This window comes from Mercurialis annua, linkage group LG7 (assembly GCF_937616625.2).
Source record: "Mercurialis annua linkage group LG7, ddMerAnnu1.2, whole genome shotgun sequence".
In the NCBI taxonomy this organism is placed as follows: Eukaryota; Viridiplantae; Streptophyta; class Magnoliopsida; order Malpighiales; family Euphorbiaceae; genus Mercurialis; species Mercurialis annua.
In genome coordinates this window covers 3266206-3280866 of record NC_065576.1, presented here as the reverse complement: position 1 = coordinate 3280866, position 14661 = coordinate 3266206, and the positions used below count along the sequence as shown (strand labels likewise).

At 31.7% G+C, this 14661-nt stretch overlaps 2 protein-coding genes across 4 annotated transcripts; both read right to left on the bottom strand.

The window, feature by feature from the left end:
- Positions 1–2349: 2349 nt before the first annotated feature.
- Positions 2350–6470, bottom strand: LOC126654725 (zinc finger CCCH domain-containing protein 62). 3 transcript variants are annotated; one of them, XM_050348682.2, is made up of 10 exons: positions 6248–6470; positions 6052–6136; positions 5949–6018; positions 5663–5780; positions 4539–4600; positions 4414–4465; positions 4190–4295; positions 3905–4039; positions 3694–3817; positions 2350–3285 (listed from the first exon to the last, which is right to left on the bottom strand). In XM_050348682.2, the coding sequence occupies exons 1-10, from the start codon at positions 6355–6357 to the stop codon at positions 2684–2686; spliced, it is 1464 nt and encodes a 487-aa protein (XP_050204639.1). In that variant the 5' UTR covers positions 6358–6470; the 3' UTR covers positions 2350–2683. The 3 variants fall into 3 exon arrangements, with proteins under 3 accessions (XP_050204639.1, XP_050204638.1, XP_050204640.1); XM_050348681.2 differs by having other exon boundaries at positions 5949–6136; positions 6248–6469; XM_050348683.1 differs by having other exon boundaries at positions 3905–4003; positions 5949–6136; positions 6248–6467.
- Positions 6471–7653: 1183 nt separating this feature from the next.
- LOC126654723 (CDPK-related kinase 5) lies at positions 7654–13446 on the bottom strand. Its single transcript, XM_050348680.2, has 11 exons — positions 12507–13446; positions 12293–12423; positions 12164–12205; positions 11951–12059; positions 11056–11134; positions 10650–10946; positions 10461–10573; positions 9680–9787; positions 9533–9595; positions 9254–9421; positions 7654–8237 (listed from the first exon to the last, which is right to left on the bottom strand). The coding sequence occupies exons 1-11, from the start codon at positions 13140–13142 to the stop codon at positions 8097–8099; spliced, it is 1887 nt and encodes a 628-aa protein (XP_050204637.1). The 5' UTR covers positions 13143–13446; the 3' UTR covers positions 7654–8096.
- Positions 13447–14661: the final 1215 nt, after the last annotated feature.

The following is a 14661-nucleotide window of genomic DNA, read 5'->3' as shown; positions in this document are numbered from 1 at the left end:
TCAAAAAAATAAAAGTTTAAGAACTTGAAAAAGTCAAATAGAAGTTGAGAGACTCGATGAACCAAAAAATGAAAGGTTAAGGATTTGAGAAAGTCAAATAAAAGTTGAAGGACTTGATGAACCAAAAAATAAAAGTTTAAGGACCTTAAAATGAGTTTAGCCAATAATAATTGATAATAACAGAGTAATAATTTTTATTTTAATAATATTAATTTTTTCTATTTTTGTATATAGAACAATATTAAATAATAATCGACTATAATAGAGTAATATTTTTTATTTTGATAAAATTATATTTTTCCAATTTAAATTTATTTTTTTATCATTAGAGAAAGGAAAGCGCTTAAAAACATAATTAAACTCATGACCTAGTAAAATGTTACTTAGTGTTTATACTTTGTAATTTATAGCTCATTAATATTTAAATCCATTTCTTACTTATTTATATAAATGGGCAATTTTACAGTATAAAAAATGTTATTTTGCCATAGCCATTATTATTTTGAAAATAGTGTTATTCATATTTTAAAACTTAAAAAAAATTGGAATTATCCTCACTTACCCTATTTTAGAAAGTAATTATAAAAAATTGGGCCATGAATTATTAATTACATTCGGTATTCAGTTTCATAAAATATTTATAAAATACTTTTATTAACCAACATTTTTTTTACCATAAATACACTATAAATATACCATAAAACACTAACAAAAAAAACACTAGAAAGGATTGTTTTGAAATTAAAAAGCAAATTTGAAAAATAAAAAAATATGAGATTTTTATTTTTAAAAGGTGGGTACAGCTGTAATTATTTTCTAAAAGTAAGGTATTTTGGATCCCAAAACAATTTAGTCTGAAAATCTCCTCCTTCCCATTTTTAGAAAATCATGATAGTAAACATCTATCTACTAAAATAATTTTAATTAATTTTTAAAGTGTTAAAACTAAGTAAAAGTATAGGATATTTAATTTTAATAAAAAATAAAATAAAAAATATCTAATTTAATACTAGTATAGTTTGAATTATATAAAGAATATGATTTGAAATGCCAACATAACTTAAAATAACTAATAAAGATGAAAATTTATAGTGTCAACAATAAATAAATTATATTAAAATTAAGGAAACGCAATTAAAAAAAATTCATTAATTTTATAGCAGAAAATTGGCCCAAATTTATTTATGCAAGTATTGATGTATTTTATTTAGAGTTTAAAATACGTAATTTAAAAGAAATAGTAAAAAGGCATAAGTTTACATAATTACATTAAAAAAATGAAAATAAAATACAATTGATATAGTTTCTTATTTTTATATGTAATCAATCCACACAGTTTTATAATTTTACTAATTTTTATCACCATATTTACTAATTTCACATACTTTGAATTTTCAAAATAATTTTCGTTGTTAATATAACAATAATTATATATGTATTTATTGACTTAATTTGTTTACATTGACATTAATTAAATTAAATAGAAAAATGATATTATACAAAAACTTTTATAGAGTAGACATTTTTATGCATGCAGCTTTTTAGAACACGAAATTTGATAAAAATATGTATGATAACCGTTTAATATTTGAGAAAGAGAAAAATATTGCTAATTTTTTTTAATATTTATTTGATGAAAATAATACAATTTTACTTTTTTTTAAATTGTACAATGAAATATTAAAGATATTATATTTTTAAATAAAACATTAGACTAATTTATAAAAATAAAGACAATTTCGACTATTTAGCCAAATATAATCAATTCAGAAACCAAGTTGATCCCTTTTTTGGCTGATTTAGCAGTGTTAGAGGCTGGGGGTTTATTTTGAAACTGTTTCAAAGGTTAGGGCTTGTTTTGTAATGAAACATACAAAAAGATTTAATTTGACCATTAAATAAAATTTTAGGACTTGTTTTGCGACGAAACATACTTTAAGATTTAATTTGACCATTAGAAAAAGGTTGAGGTTTTTTTAGTAGTTTTCTATAAGAGTGAACAAAAAAAATCAATCAAACCGGACCTAAACCGGAAAAACGAACTAAAAATATTGTTGATCGATCCAAGTTGGATTTAGATTTGAATTTTATAACAAGTGGTCTAGAATTAATATTTGAAGTTTTAAAGACCGCTATTAACCGATTATCGGTTTATAATTAATACTATACTTTTATAAATTTTTTATTTATTTTTTATTTAAATAAGTTTTTTTTTAATTTTCTATGTTATTTTTTTATTTTCTCCAAAAATTACCTCTTTCAAAGAAAAGATTACTCGACCAATCATCGCCTTAATTTGAGATAATTGGAATACATATTCCTATATTTATTCTTAAAAAAGGGAATAAATTAACTTCAAAACCTCTCAAAAACTTGAAATTTACACTATATATTTTCTGTATAGCTTTGAAATCGAGTAATTTGTTTCCACACTCTTATGTTATAGAGTACAATATGATTTCCATTTTGCTAAGTAGTCTACACTAAACAAAATTTACATAATCCAAGAACAGAATTCTAAACCATTTATGGAGGAATATAACTAAAGTTGTTAAAAGTTCGCGCATCGAATTTATAGAATTTCTCCGTTCTGACACAAGGTACTCGCAATTTAACAAGCCCATGGCACATCCCTTCACTATTAAGGCACGAGCTCAGCATCCAAATCTCAGGTCACTATGTCTCATCTATGATAATGCTGAAAACTTCTCTTCCTCTGTGCATACGTCTCTCTTCCTCGTGATGATTGGTGATTGGAACCAAACTCAGAAAAGTGGAGCGAGTTTGCCCTTCCAAAGTTGTTGCTAGGATGATTCAACCGGTCATGGTGTATATCATTTATATGGTTAGACCATCGATCTTCGAAAGCAGGCATAGCAACTGTATTAGCATAAGCTCTCCAAGGAGGCATTATTGAAGTGGACCCCATGTCATGATGCGAAAAGTGGAATGCTACAGTTGGATTATGATATTCTCTTTGCGGTGGGTAAGGACTTTGCTGAGCGTAAGCATACGCATGACGAGCTGCTGGGTCCTTGCCCTCATCAAGATGCCGAACTTTCAAACGCTTCTGAGTAGGGTTAGAACCAACAGTACCTGACTTATTATGTCTCTTCAAGTTCAGTTGTCTAGAATGTGGGACAGTATGACGATGATTGTGAACCTTTCCATGTTGCTGTGACGTGTCCTTTTTGTGCCCGTAAGCATGCTTTTTTCGTCCTGGTTCAGCTGTCTCTATCGTTCGAGATGGTCTTGTATGATGGGAACATTTTTGACGCTTCACATCTGTTCATACAAAAGATAAGCTTTGACATAATTTCTTCAAGGGGTGGTTGCAAAATAATTCACGAACTTTAGCATGATAATTTGCAATTTTAACACGAACTTTAGCCTTTGCTAATTTAAACCAAAAACTACATTTCTTTACAATTCAAAACACCTAGCAATTTTTCGATAAAAAAAGCATGTGGACACTACAACAGTAACATGATAAAATGTATTTTAGCGTCCACATTAACGATTTTTGCTAGAAATGTTTTGGGTATTTCGAACTGCATAAAATTGGTAGTTTGTGCTTTAGATTGTCGAAGTTGAAAATTCTTAATAAAATTTCAAAACACGTTCATAATTTATTTTGTAATTAACCTTTTTCTTTAATAATTCAAAAGGATTGTAATTTAAAACAGAACTTACTTGAGCGTCCGGTTTCCGACAATTTTTTCTTCGATTTCTTCATTGCTCTCACAAGTCTTGCAGCTGTACCTCGTTTGTGTTTCTCAGCAAGGACTTCTTGTCTTTCTGCTTCATTATTCCAACGCTAAGAAGTGTATGAAAACAAATAAAAATCCTAATATCAGAATTTTTATCACTGAAGACACCGTAACAAGTCAGAGAAGCTATTTACCTGCCTAAAGGTTTTTAATCTGTACAAGTTACGGCCTTTCACAAGCAAAGGATACAGCGGAGGCAATTTCTTTGCTCCCTTGCTCCAGAGTACTTCAACCTTGTATATCACAATCACCAAATGATCAACTGCATGCTTTGCCACAAAAGCAATTAATATGAAATGCTCTAAACTAAGATAAATTTGTAAGTGTCTAACTTATAGGCTCAAATGTTTATCAGAAATAGATCTCGGGCATGAACCATTTAGACCAATAAAAAATTTCATTATTATGCATAGCCTTACTGTAAATGTATGTTGTTGTTTGGCAGAACCGTAGCTTTCATTTACAACCCGGCCCGCTACTGTTCTTTTTCCAAGTAGATTCCCATGTCTTATTACTTTATCAAACCTGTTTAAAAGAATTATATCCATTTTAGAAAGATTAAGCAACTAGAGTTTGAAGATTCTGACTAAAACAAAAGAAAGATAGAGACAATAATGTACAAGAAACAGAGACAACAGTGTACTTCTTGTAAACTTTCTGGGTGAAGAGAACCACATCTCCATTACAGACATCACCTATATCATATAGTACAGAACGTCACACCAACTTCACTGCCACGGAAACATTTGACGTATGAAAGACTTTTACCTGTACAATTAATGACAAAGGATGATCTAGGATAAAGTGATTCCCCATTCCCATCCTTTATCCTGTGATGTAACATAATTAAAATAATCAAAACGCACTTCAGAGCTACAAACATAAAGAGGAGCGAGCAATACTACATCATACATGTTTACAAAAATGTCCAAATATTGCATGCTGCAAAATCACATTAAAACCTAAAAAACGGTCAAATTTCTGAAAAAGTTTGTGGACATAATGGCTAGTTGCACAAGTCTCAAGTGTGATGCATTTGAAATGTATTAAATCTAAATGAAATGACATTTAATTACGGAAGTGCAAAGAAAACGAGAAACAATATTTTCCATTACATCAAAAAGAACAAGAAAAATAAAAGAAAAATTAGACACTTCACATATCCATCTCCCAAGTCCAAAAATGGAATGCCTAAGTGCTATATTTAAGAAAGCATTTTGAGTTGGGTCAGCAACTTCACTGCTATAGCAGGACCTAATCAGATTCACGTATAGCAGCCATGAAGAACATAAAGGCCACACCAACTCACTAGGACAGTCAATAATATTGTATGTTGAAAGTTGAATATCAACTCCGCTTCTATATCATTTATCCGACTCCTAATAGACTTCAACAAATTCTAAGTTTAAAGAAGTTCTATGTTTAACTTTTGTTCCAAAACAACACAAATTTGGTCCTTCAAACTTCAAATAGTTTAGCTGTGCCGGCCAGGTAAAAAGAGCGAAAGACCACCTCTTTCTCTTGAATTCATCCTTCAGTTGAAACAAGCCAAGCTGAGAGAAACGCAACAAGATTTGAAGGTTCGAGATGCAGAACTTTAAAGCATAATTTTAACAGACTGACATGATGAAACATTTTCATCTTCTCAATGACTCTTAAACTATCTTCTACAGATGTAGCCACATTCCATTCATTTATAACAATTAAAATTCAGCATGTATTCTTTTTTCTACGGATTAATTCTTTTACAAACCGTATTCACACTGTTTCATTTCATTTATTCCATTATAGGATATATAACTAACAACAACAAATGTATATCAACATCCAGGCAACATGACAATACAATTAAAAAAGTACAAATAAGTAAATAATTAAGCGATAATGATTACCTCCAATGGTCCTTAACTCTACTCAAACAAACTGACTTAGTCCCAGCTAGCCTGAGGCCATGCTTCCTGAGATATGCTTTATAATCTTGTAAACTTAATGCTTCTAAATCCTTTCCCTCTGAAACAATACCGTGTCGAAAACTAGAACTTATAAATTTTCATTGTTACCTACTCAGTTGTTTTTTACTTTTTGTTAATTAAGCAAAACAATTACTAAACATAATTCAGAATTGTTTAATAATAATAAAAACAATAATAAAATGAAAGAAGAAAAATAAAAACGAACCTTTGAGAAAGCAAATGACTCTTTGGCAGAGAGACTCGTCATTTTCCTTAGCCACGTCATCATCATCATCATCTCCCGTGCAATCACTTGCATCGTCATCATCTTCATATACGCTGCAGTTATCATCATCGGATTCTGCCTCATCTCCGTCTCCGGTGTAATTACTTGCATCATCATCATCATCTCCGCTGATTTAAAATTATAACAATAACAATACGAATCATAAATCAAAAACAAAGAAATTAAAATCACAGGCTATATGATTAACTAATAACTAAAGTGCTGTATAAGTCTGGCACCTGATTTCTTCTTCATTTTCTTCACTGTCGTCGTCGTTTTGTTCTTCTTCTTCGCTGGATGAAGAAGAAGAAATGCAAATAACGGAACGTTTGTGACTCCGGTCAGCCATTCCGTTAATTATTCTCTGTTTTTCTTTACCTGATCGAATCCTTGTTGTCGGAGATTTTTTGTATGTTATATAACGAACTTTTATATTTTCATTCTTTCATTTTTTTTATTTTTTGAAACTTTGAAATGCAGTCATGAAAATTTTAGAAAGTCCATTCTCTACAGAAACCAACTTCAACTGGCCCATTTCTATACCCATTATTTCATAGTGCTGGTTGTGTAAAAATAAGTCTCATTTCATCTATATATTTTTTTTTTAATTTCAAAATTAAATTTGTTGTAAATTTCTTTTGATTTAAGTATGCTGAATTTTTTTCCTAAAAAAAATATGATAAATTCCAATAAAATTGAAGATATGGTTATTTAAATTTTATGTTTTATTCACATGATTAGTATTATAAAATTTAAATCCAATACAATCAATATTTATTTGTAAATAAATAAATTTCATAACATTGTTTGACGATTAATAATAAATAAATTTCACAAATTTTAATAAAAGTAATTTATACTATAAATCGAGGCTGCTCATGATCATCGGTTATTGTCTTATCCACATCCCTAGCGACATTAATTATTATTTTTTATTTAATATGTTATTTAAGGAGTGCTATAACTAGCAATTCGTATCAATTTGTTATGTACTTGTTTAAAAATAGATAGATTTTTCAAACTCAAACACGACACGTTAGATTAATCATACTAGAATGTCATCTAAAACATATTATTTGGCAACTTATCATGGGTCGAACTCTCTAGCTCATTTATTAAAAAAGGTCACAAGGAAATCACATGTTTAACATTTTAATATAACCCATTTAACATTTTTAACTAAATGAGTATAGTCAAACAACAAACCTTATAAACAACTATATATCTTATTCTTTATACTACAAAGAGCAATTAATGAGTTATATTAGTATATTTAGTCATATACAACAATTTAACTAATTAACATAATTAATAAAATAAATTAAACATGTTTTAAATTGATTAGACAAGTTTAATCAGAGTGACCTATTTTATAATCGGAACCCATATAAACTCAACTTAAACTCATTTAGTTTCGTATCATATCATGTTGTATAAACAGATCATATTGGAATTGCCAGCCTTAGGTGAGAGTAATTATAGCATAAAAGATGAAATAAAACCATCAAATTTTTTAGTATCTATATTCGAGTTCACGAGCAGCGATGTCCAAATTTAAAGGTTAACTGATCTAATTTATGCTCCCTAATTGATAAAAAAAAAGTGTCAGTTAATCGAACCCAACTCACCAATTCAGAGATCACAATAAAACCAAAGCAGGTGAAGACCATAAAATTCAATCATCAAACGGACCGTAGCCCAGACAGTCCATTATGTAAGAACATGAGTCATTTTTTTCTTTAGAGAAATTATATCTCGCCCTCACCTAAAAGCAAACACACTTCAACTACACAGCTTTACAGTGGAAAGTGGAAATTATCATTAAAAATGCCTAAGCTTTCATTCAGAGCATTACCAACAACCGCACAACTTTTCTTTTTTATCCTAAAGTATACAAAGTTGGGCCACAAATTTAATTTACTGCACCTTCATTTACGGCAACCAACAAGCGAACACACCTTTCATTTTTAGCTCTCCGAATTGTTAATTCGTCTTCTAGACGCCGCACACCATGTTTATTGTTGGCGAATACAGCTTGTGGACATGCACCAGAGAGTATCTTGAGCTTCTGTTGATGCAGAGAAAATTCTATTGAGCTTTTGCAAGATTCCGAGTAGACACGCCGTGCAACAATTTGACAAATCCTAAGAAGCTTAATTTTCCATCTGTATGCCTAATCCAGTCGTGGAGAACAGCATGTACAGGGACAGATGGACCGAGGCCAAGCTCCTGGAGAAATGGAATATATCATCAGTCTATGATTTCTGAATGATATCAGCCAAATTAGTTGAACACATAACACAGAAACGTAAGTACGAGAAACAGGCAGCAAATCGAGAAATCATTTAGTAGAATAAAGCGGATAAGACTCATATTCTATTTTTAGTTAGGTACATTAATGTTTTTAAAAACTTGGAAATTACAATGTCAAATGAATTGAAATGTTCATAGTTTTAGGGAAGTAAATTTTTTTTTAATCTATACTATATATAAAAGCACGGATGGGGGGGGGGGGGGGACAGGCAAATTTATTGAATAATCCTTTCAGTTTATTACTAAATAAAAGTTCTATAATCATTAACTAATTAGTTATTTAATTAATCACTATTATAATTAAAGTCCTAATTAGAGTAGGTAGCTAAATTATCTCCAATTTAGTTTTTAGTATGTAAAAAATAACTAAATTGTCTCCAAATTAGTAGGAATACCTATCTTTTAGTTTGATTGAACTACATAATTAAAACACTGTATTTTATCAATACATTATTATTAAATTTCAATCTTATCTTATTATTTTTAAAGATATTATTAATAAAATAAAATTAATTATTTAATTATGGTTATTATAAAATCAAAAGAAGAATAAATTCAGTATGAAAAAAAAATTAATAACCGAATACATTATATTTACTTTTACAAAAAAATTTAATTAATTTACTATTAATTATAAATAAAAATTGATATAATTATAATAAATTTATTAATATGTACGAGTTACGTTACGAGCCACGTGCATAGCACGTAACGCGAAACTAGTTATCTAAAAATATTGAAAATAAAATTTGGATTAGGGTTTCATTTTTCCTACTAGGATTTTCAAATTCCTTGTGTAGACGAAAAAAAATTGATGCTGAACATGCTAATAAATCCTAGCCAAGGATACTTTGCTGAACATATAATTAACCATGGACATGTCTAATGCAATATAATGCCCCAAGTGTCAAACAAAATAATTGATATCATACCGAAGCCAGCTCCTCGATCATAATTGCCCTGTTACCATCCTTTTCAAAAAGTTCATAGGCACAACGAGCATGTTGCTCCCATCTATCAAGAGCCTCTAATTGATGAACACTCAATGCAGCTGCACAGAATTCTTCAAAATCCATCCTTCTGTACTGAAGTGCATTAAGCTGACACAAACACAAACACAAACAAGTGTCAATTAAAACAAATGGAAGCAAGTTGAAAATTATTGTTTCAACATATAAGGCCTATAATAAGTATCACATCCAAGCACTTACAGAAGCTAGAAAATCAGGGATACGTGACTCCTTCATTGCATCGGTTGCATTTTTCATCAAGGCCTGATTAAGAAACAATAAAGAAAGAGTAAGCATAAATAAAGCAAAGTATGTAAGGAAAAATAAAAAGAATTAATAGCAACCAACCGTTTTGATATTATCTAAGCTTATTGTGCCATTTTTGCTTGGTTCCAACAGCGCAAACTGTTCTTTCAAATAAAATAACTCATCCACCGTCAATGTTTTAGACAAAGCCTGCAGCGATGCCAACAAAAAAACACATAAATTCCAGGATAGCACAAGCCTGGATTCTAGAAACAAATAAAACTATACTGAGGAGCATCCATGTCCAAAGAGAAAAAATAATGAGCAGAAAGAGCTTCATGCAGCGAGAAACAGACATCTTATTTAGGAAAAATACAACGGATCCTAAATTGGGTAATCTTTGACATATGTGGTAGAAAAACTACTGCACTTTCTTTGGACAGTACACACTGTAGAAGCAAAAAATACTTGAGATCATTTCTTTAGCTCCCGGGTGTCGTCAAACTCCAAGTAACAAAGTACTTAAAATAGACTTACTTCCACAGAAACCACTAGCTAAAACAACAAAATTGAATACATGAAGAGGAAATATGAGGCATGTTATATAAATTTCAGCAATGCAACTATCTTTCCTAGCCAAGAACAACCTTTCAGATGGAAAAATGAAAATAGGCTGCATAGGCAATGCAGTACAGAGGATCTTCCTTGCAGAAACCTTTATTAACAATCTCACAAATCTAAATGGAATAATACAAAGCGAAAAAAAATTGTAATAGTTGAAGCTGCATAGAGTTTTATACAAATTACTTCAAAGTCATGTAGACAGAACAGAGCATTTTAAAGTCAACAAAAATCTCATATATTAACAGGATATGATACACACCCTCAAAGCAGCTTTCCTAAGAGATGATGAACGCATATAAGCCTTCATGAGTTTGAAAATTAGAATATCCAAAGGGACTTGAACATTTGTAGAACCTTTAATCCAGGGATGACCTGAAACAAACAATAGCCGTTACCAATTGAAAAAAAAAAAAATAGAGGCGAAATCCTGACTAGAGTTAGCACTCACATAATGCTTGGGCTGCGGTCATTCTTTTTCTTTGGTCTTTATTCAATAGGCGCTTGACAAAGTCTTTTGCCTCCGCCGATAGAGAAGGCCAAGGTGTCTCATCAAAACTTGGATCAGCCTTTAAAACAGCCCGAAAGATACCAGATTCTGTCCGAGCCCAAAAAGGACGGCTACCGCACAAAAGAATATATGCAATGACGCCTATACTCCATACATCAGCCTCTGTACCATAAGATCTATGCAGAACCTCAGGTGCCACATAGTACGCGCTTCCAACAATGTCATTTAGTCTCTCATCTGCAGGTTAAGACAAAGCATAAGCAATAGAAGCCACATGCCAATATGCAGAGTTTAGAACAAACAGGCAGCCAACTGAAAAGCTGCAGCATAACAAGTAAGGACAAACCTGGCCTGACAAAATCCGACAAACCAAAATCTATGGCCTTCAATTGTGAGTTTTCATCCTTTGACGTGAAGAGAAAATTCTGATCCAGCAATAAGCTACACTTAGATAGAAGCATTTGAACGACAACAAAAAATTGCAGGCATGGGGAGCATGTAGTGCAAAGCTAGGCAGTCCAATTTCCAATAAAATGGGCTGATAAATATTTTGGCAGAAGACCCACTTATAAGACCATTCACCTATCTCCTATCAATATGCACACTAGTAACTACAAAAAAAGGGTGCATCCAAGCAAATTGCAAGAAGTGCAGGCCATCCTTTACTCCTATGGTGGAAATGGACCCAGATCTAAAATAAAAATTTAACCAGATGTGCAGGTAGAACAAAACAAAAATTCTCTCTTAAAGGGCATCCAAGCTTTATATCCTACATGTGTTCTGTTAAAAGTGAAACCAGGTATCTATGAAGATAAGAAGCTACAGAACATGACAGACAATTGTTAAAAATGGCTTTTTTTATTATGCAACCAAATCTGAGTATTCAGCCTTACGCAATGCAGTCTCCACTACAGGGTTTGAAATATTTCAGTGCACCAAGTGCCTATACAAATAGAGCCCCTTCAGTGAAGCATGAGGTATAAAACTACAAAATAAGCCTATCGCCACCACATGTTTGAGTAAGGCATTTAGACCAGCGCACTGCTTGAATTCTCCACCGAAAAACAGGCTAACATTTCAAATGGAAAGGACTCTCGCAATCCTAGCAATAACAACACCTCACAAAATAATGTGAATGTAAATGCTGAACCAATGTGACTCTTAATACAAGATGCACGCACTGATTTATATTATACCATGCAAGCCACCCAATTTCAAATGAGAATGAAAATGTATTTCACCTCAGGTTTAAGATCCCGGTGCACCACACCCTGAAGGTGACAAAATGAAACAACATTAAATATCTGAATCAAGACAGTCTTTGCATCATCCTCTGAATATTTTCCACCCCTGTGACAAAAACAGCATCAATTATCAACTACCATTAGCACTTCGGAAAGTTTCTTTATCCCATCAACAACTTCCTTAATAGAACGTAAAACCAAGAAATTCACCTTGCAAGTATTCTATCCAAAAGCTCCCCTCCTTCACATAACCTGCAAAATTAAACAACTTATCATTAAAAAAACTTACCAAGTAATATCGTATCCAACGCGTGCAACTAAAATAAATCTAAAACTTACTCCATAACTATGTACACATTATCATGATCTTCATAAGCATCATAAAATTGTACCAAATTGTTATGCCCAGTTAATGCTCTTAAAATCTTAACCTCCCTTCTCACATCTTCAATTGCAATAGCTGTAGTCATCTAAAACAAACACAAACACAACAATTAGCGACTAATACAGATCCAATAATCTCATACAATTCCAAATGGAAATCAATTCATACCTTAGCTTTAGGTATAACTTTAACAGCAACTTGTTGCCCTTTAAGTTCACCTTTCTTAAACTTAGCATTACAAGTATACCCAAAATGGCCTCTTCCAACTTCATCTCCCAACTCATACTTATTCCCAAAATGTTTTGAAAATCCAAAGCTCTTATCAAGCCCTGCTCCTGCTGCCACGTCACCACCCTCACTCCCCTCCGGTATAGCTGCCTCATTAGGCTTCACCGATCCATGCCGCCGAGCTAGCACTGCGCGTATATGCTTCGCCGGAGACGGCGGCGGAAACGGCCGCTTGAAGAATCTCTTCGGCGTAGAATTCGCACTCGCCCCCGGAGATCTCGCCGGCGACGACTTTTTCGAGAAAAAATAATGCGCTGGACTTGGACTATAAAACGGAAAAAACGGAGATTTCTTAACATTATCTAAAGACGACGTCGTTTTCTCTTCTCTCTCTTCTTTCTCCTCATTTCCAGATTTATCCTCCTTCTCTGTCTGACCCGCCTCATTTTCTAACTCCGGCGTCGGAATAACATTATCCTTCTCCGGAACAGAAATAACGGCCGGTCTTAAATCTGAAACCGGCGACGAGATTGAACTGTTAGGGTTTGGGGAGGGCTTTGAGCTACACAGCCCCATTTTTCAACCTCTCCCCAAACAAATTCAAATCAAAGAGAAGATAATTAAAAAAAAAATTGTTTAAATTTTTTGAAGGGTCAAAGTAACAGCAAGAACAGCATTAGCATTGTTTTGTTTGAACAGCTGATCAAATGGAAATCAAAATCCAGCGACTGATTTCCATTTCTAGGGTTTTCAATTTCAATTACTCATTTTTTTTGGGGGATTTTGGGTTTAGCATGAGAGAAAAGAAATTGAAAATTTGTTCGTTTTGTTTTGTTTGTTTTGTGAAGAGAGAGAGTTGGATAGGATCTCCAGATCGCGATAAAAAGGAAAACGACGACGATTTGTATGTGTGTTTAATTAATTAATTAATGTTTCAAAAATACCAATTAATTGGTAATTAGTGTAATGTATTATTAGCTGAGCTAGTATTTAGTTTAATTTAATAATTAGGCGGAAAAAAGATAAGTTGAAGACTCTTCTGTCATATTCAGAGGGGGTTAACTGTGGGGCTCATTTAGCTGTTTTACACGTGGCATAATTATGAGCTGTGATATTTTGTTAATTGCTGTTAATATCAGTACTCTCTGCACTTTATTTAATTTTGACTTTAAATATTTCATTTTTTTTTACTTTTAAAATGGCAATTATGAAAAAAAAAACTATTCCTCATCAGTCGGTTTCAATAGAGTTATTTTTTTTACGCCAAATGTCTTAAAAAAGCCAAAATTTTTATAAAAGTTTCACAAAAGTCCCGATCTTTCAATTTTGTCGATTTTGGCCAAAAACAAATTATTTGGTTTCAATTGTGGCCAACTCTCAATTTGATTTCAATTTGCCTAGGTGGAGCCTATGTGACGTCTATGTGGCATGTCATTGAAAGGTCAGGATTTTTTTGAAACCAAATAATTCATTTTTGGCCAAAATCGACAAAAATTGAAAGGCCGTGACTGAAACCAAATAATCAGTTTTTGGCCAAAATCGATAAAATTGAAAAGTCATGACTTTTGAGAAACTTTTGTGAAAAGTTTGGCCTTTTTACAACATTTGGCCCTTTTTTTACTATCGCACAGTTTAAAAAATAAAATTATACTATAGTTTTTTTGAAAAAAATAGTTTCTCTATCTTATTTTACATATTCACCAATATACTGATGAATAGTATACTAGTAGTTCATTAATGATATTTTTTAAACAATATACTCCTTCCGTCCCGTTTATGACAATATTTTATTTTATCATGTTTATCCCTATTAATTAGTGTAATTTTTCCTAATAATAGAATAAGTTTATTGTAAATTGAATTGCATTTAATGCATATTGAAATAACTAAAGGGATAAAAGTGGAAGTTCAATATAAATTGGACAAAAAACACGATATGGCCTTCTTAGATGGGACAAATAAATATAGGATATGTCCCTTTTTAAACGGGACGGAGGGAGTATAACATAACAAAATTAAGTTTAAATAATTTTTAAAAATAGACAAAAAAATTATAAAAATAGACAATTTTATTGTGATTGATGAAAATTAATTA

Bases quoted from the DNA above. Each gene is read 5' to 3' on its own strand.
- LOC126654725 (XM_050348681.2), bottom strand. From the start codon at position 6,357: ATGGCTGACCGGAGTCACAAACGTTCCGTTATTTGCATTTCTTCTTCT. The intron at 5,781-5,948 runs GTTCGTTTTTAT...GTATTGTTTCAG, and splicing joins AGTCATTTGCTTTCTCAAAG to AGGGAAAGGATTTAGAAGCA. The intron at 3,818-3,904 runs GTAAATAGCTTC...TACACTTCTTAG, and splicing joins GATTAAAAACCTTTAGGCAG to CGTTGGAATAATGAAGCAGA.
- LOC126654723 (XM_050348680.2), bottom strand. From the start codon at position 13,142: ATGGGGCTGTGTAGCTCAAAGCCCTCCCCAAACCCTAACAGTTCAATC. The intron at 12,424-12,506 runs GTATGAATTGAT...TGTTTGTTTTAG, and splicing joins AAGTTATACCTAAAGCTAAG to ATGACTACAGCTATTGCAAT. The intron at 11,135-11,950 runs GTGAAATACATT...TTGCTGGATCAG, and splicing joins ACCGGGATCTTAAACCTGAG to AATTTTCTCTTCACGTCAAA.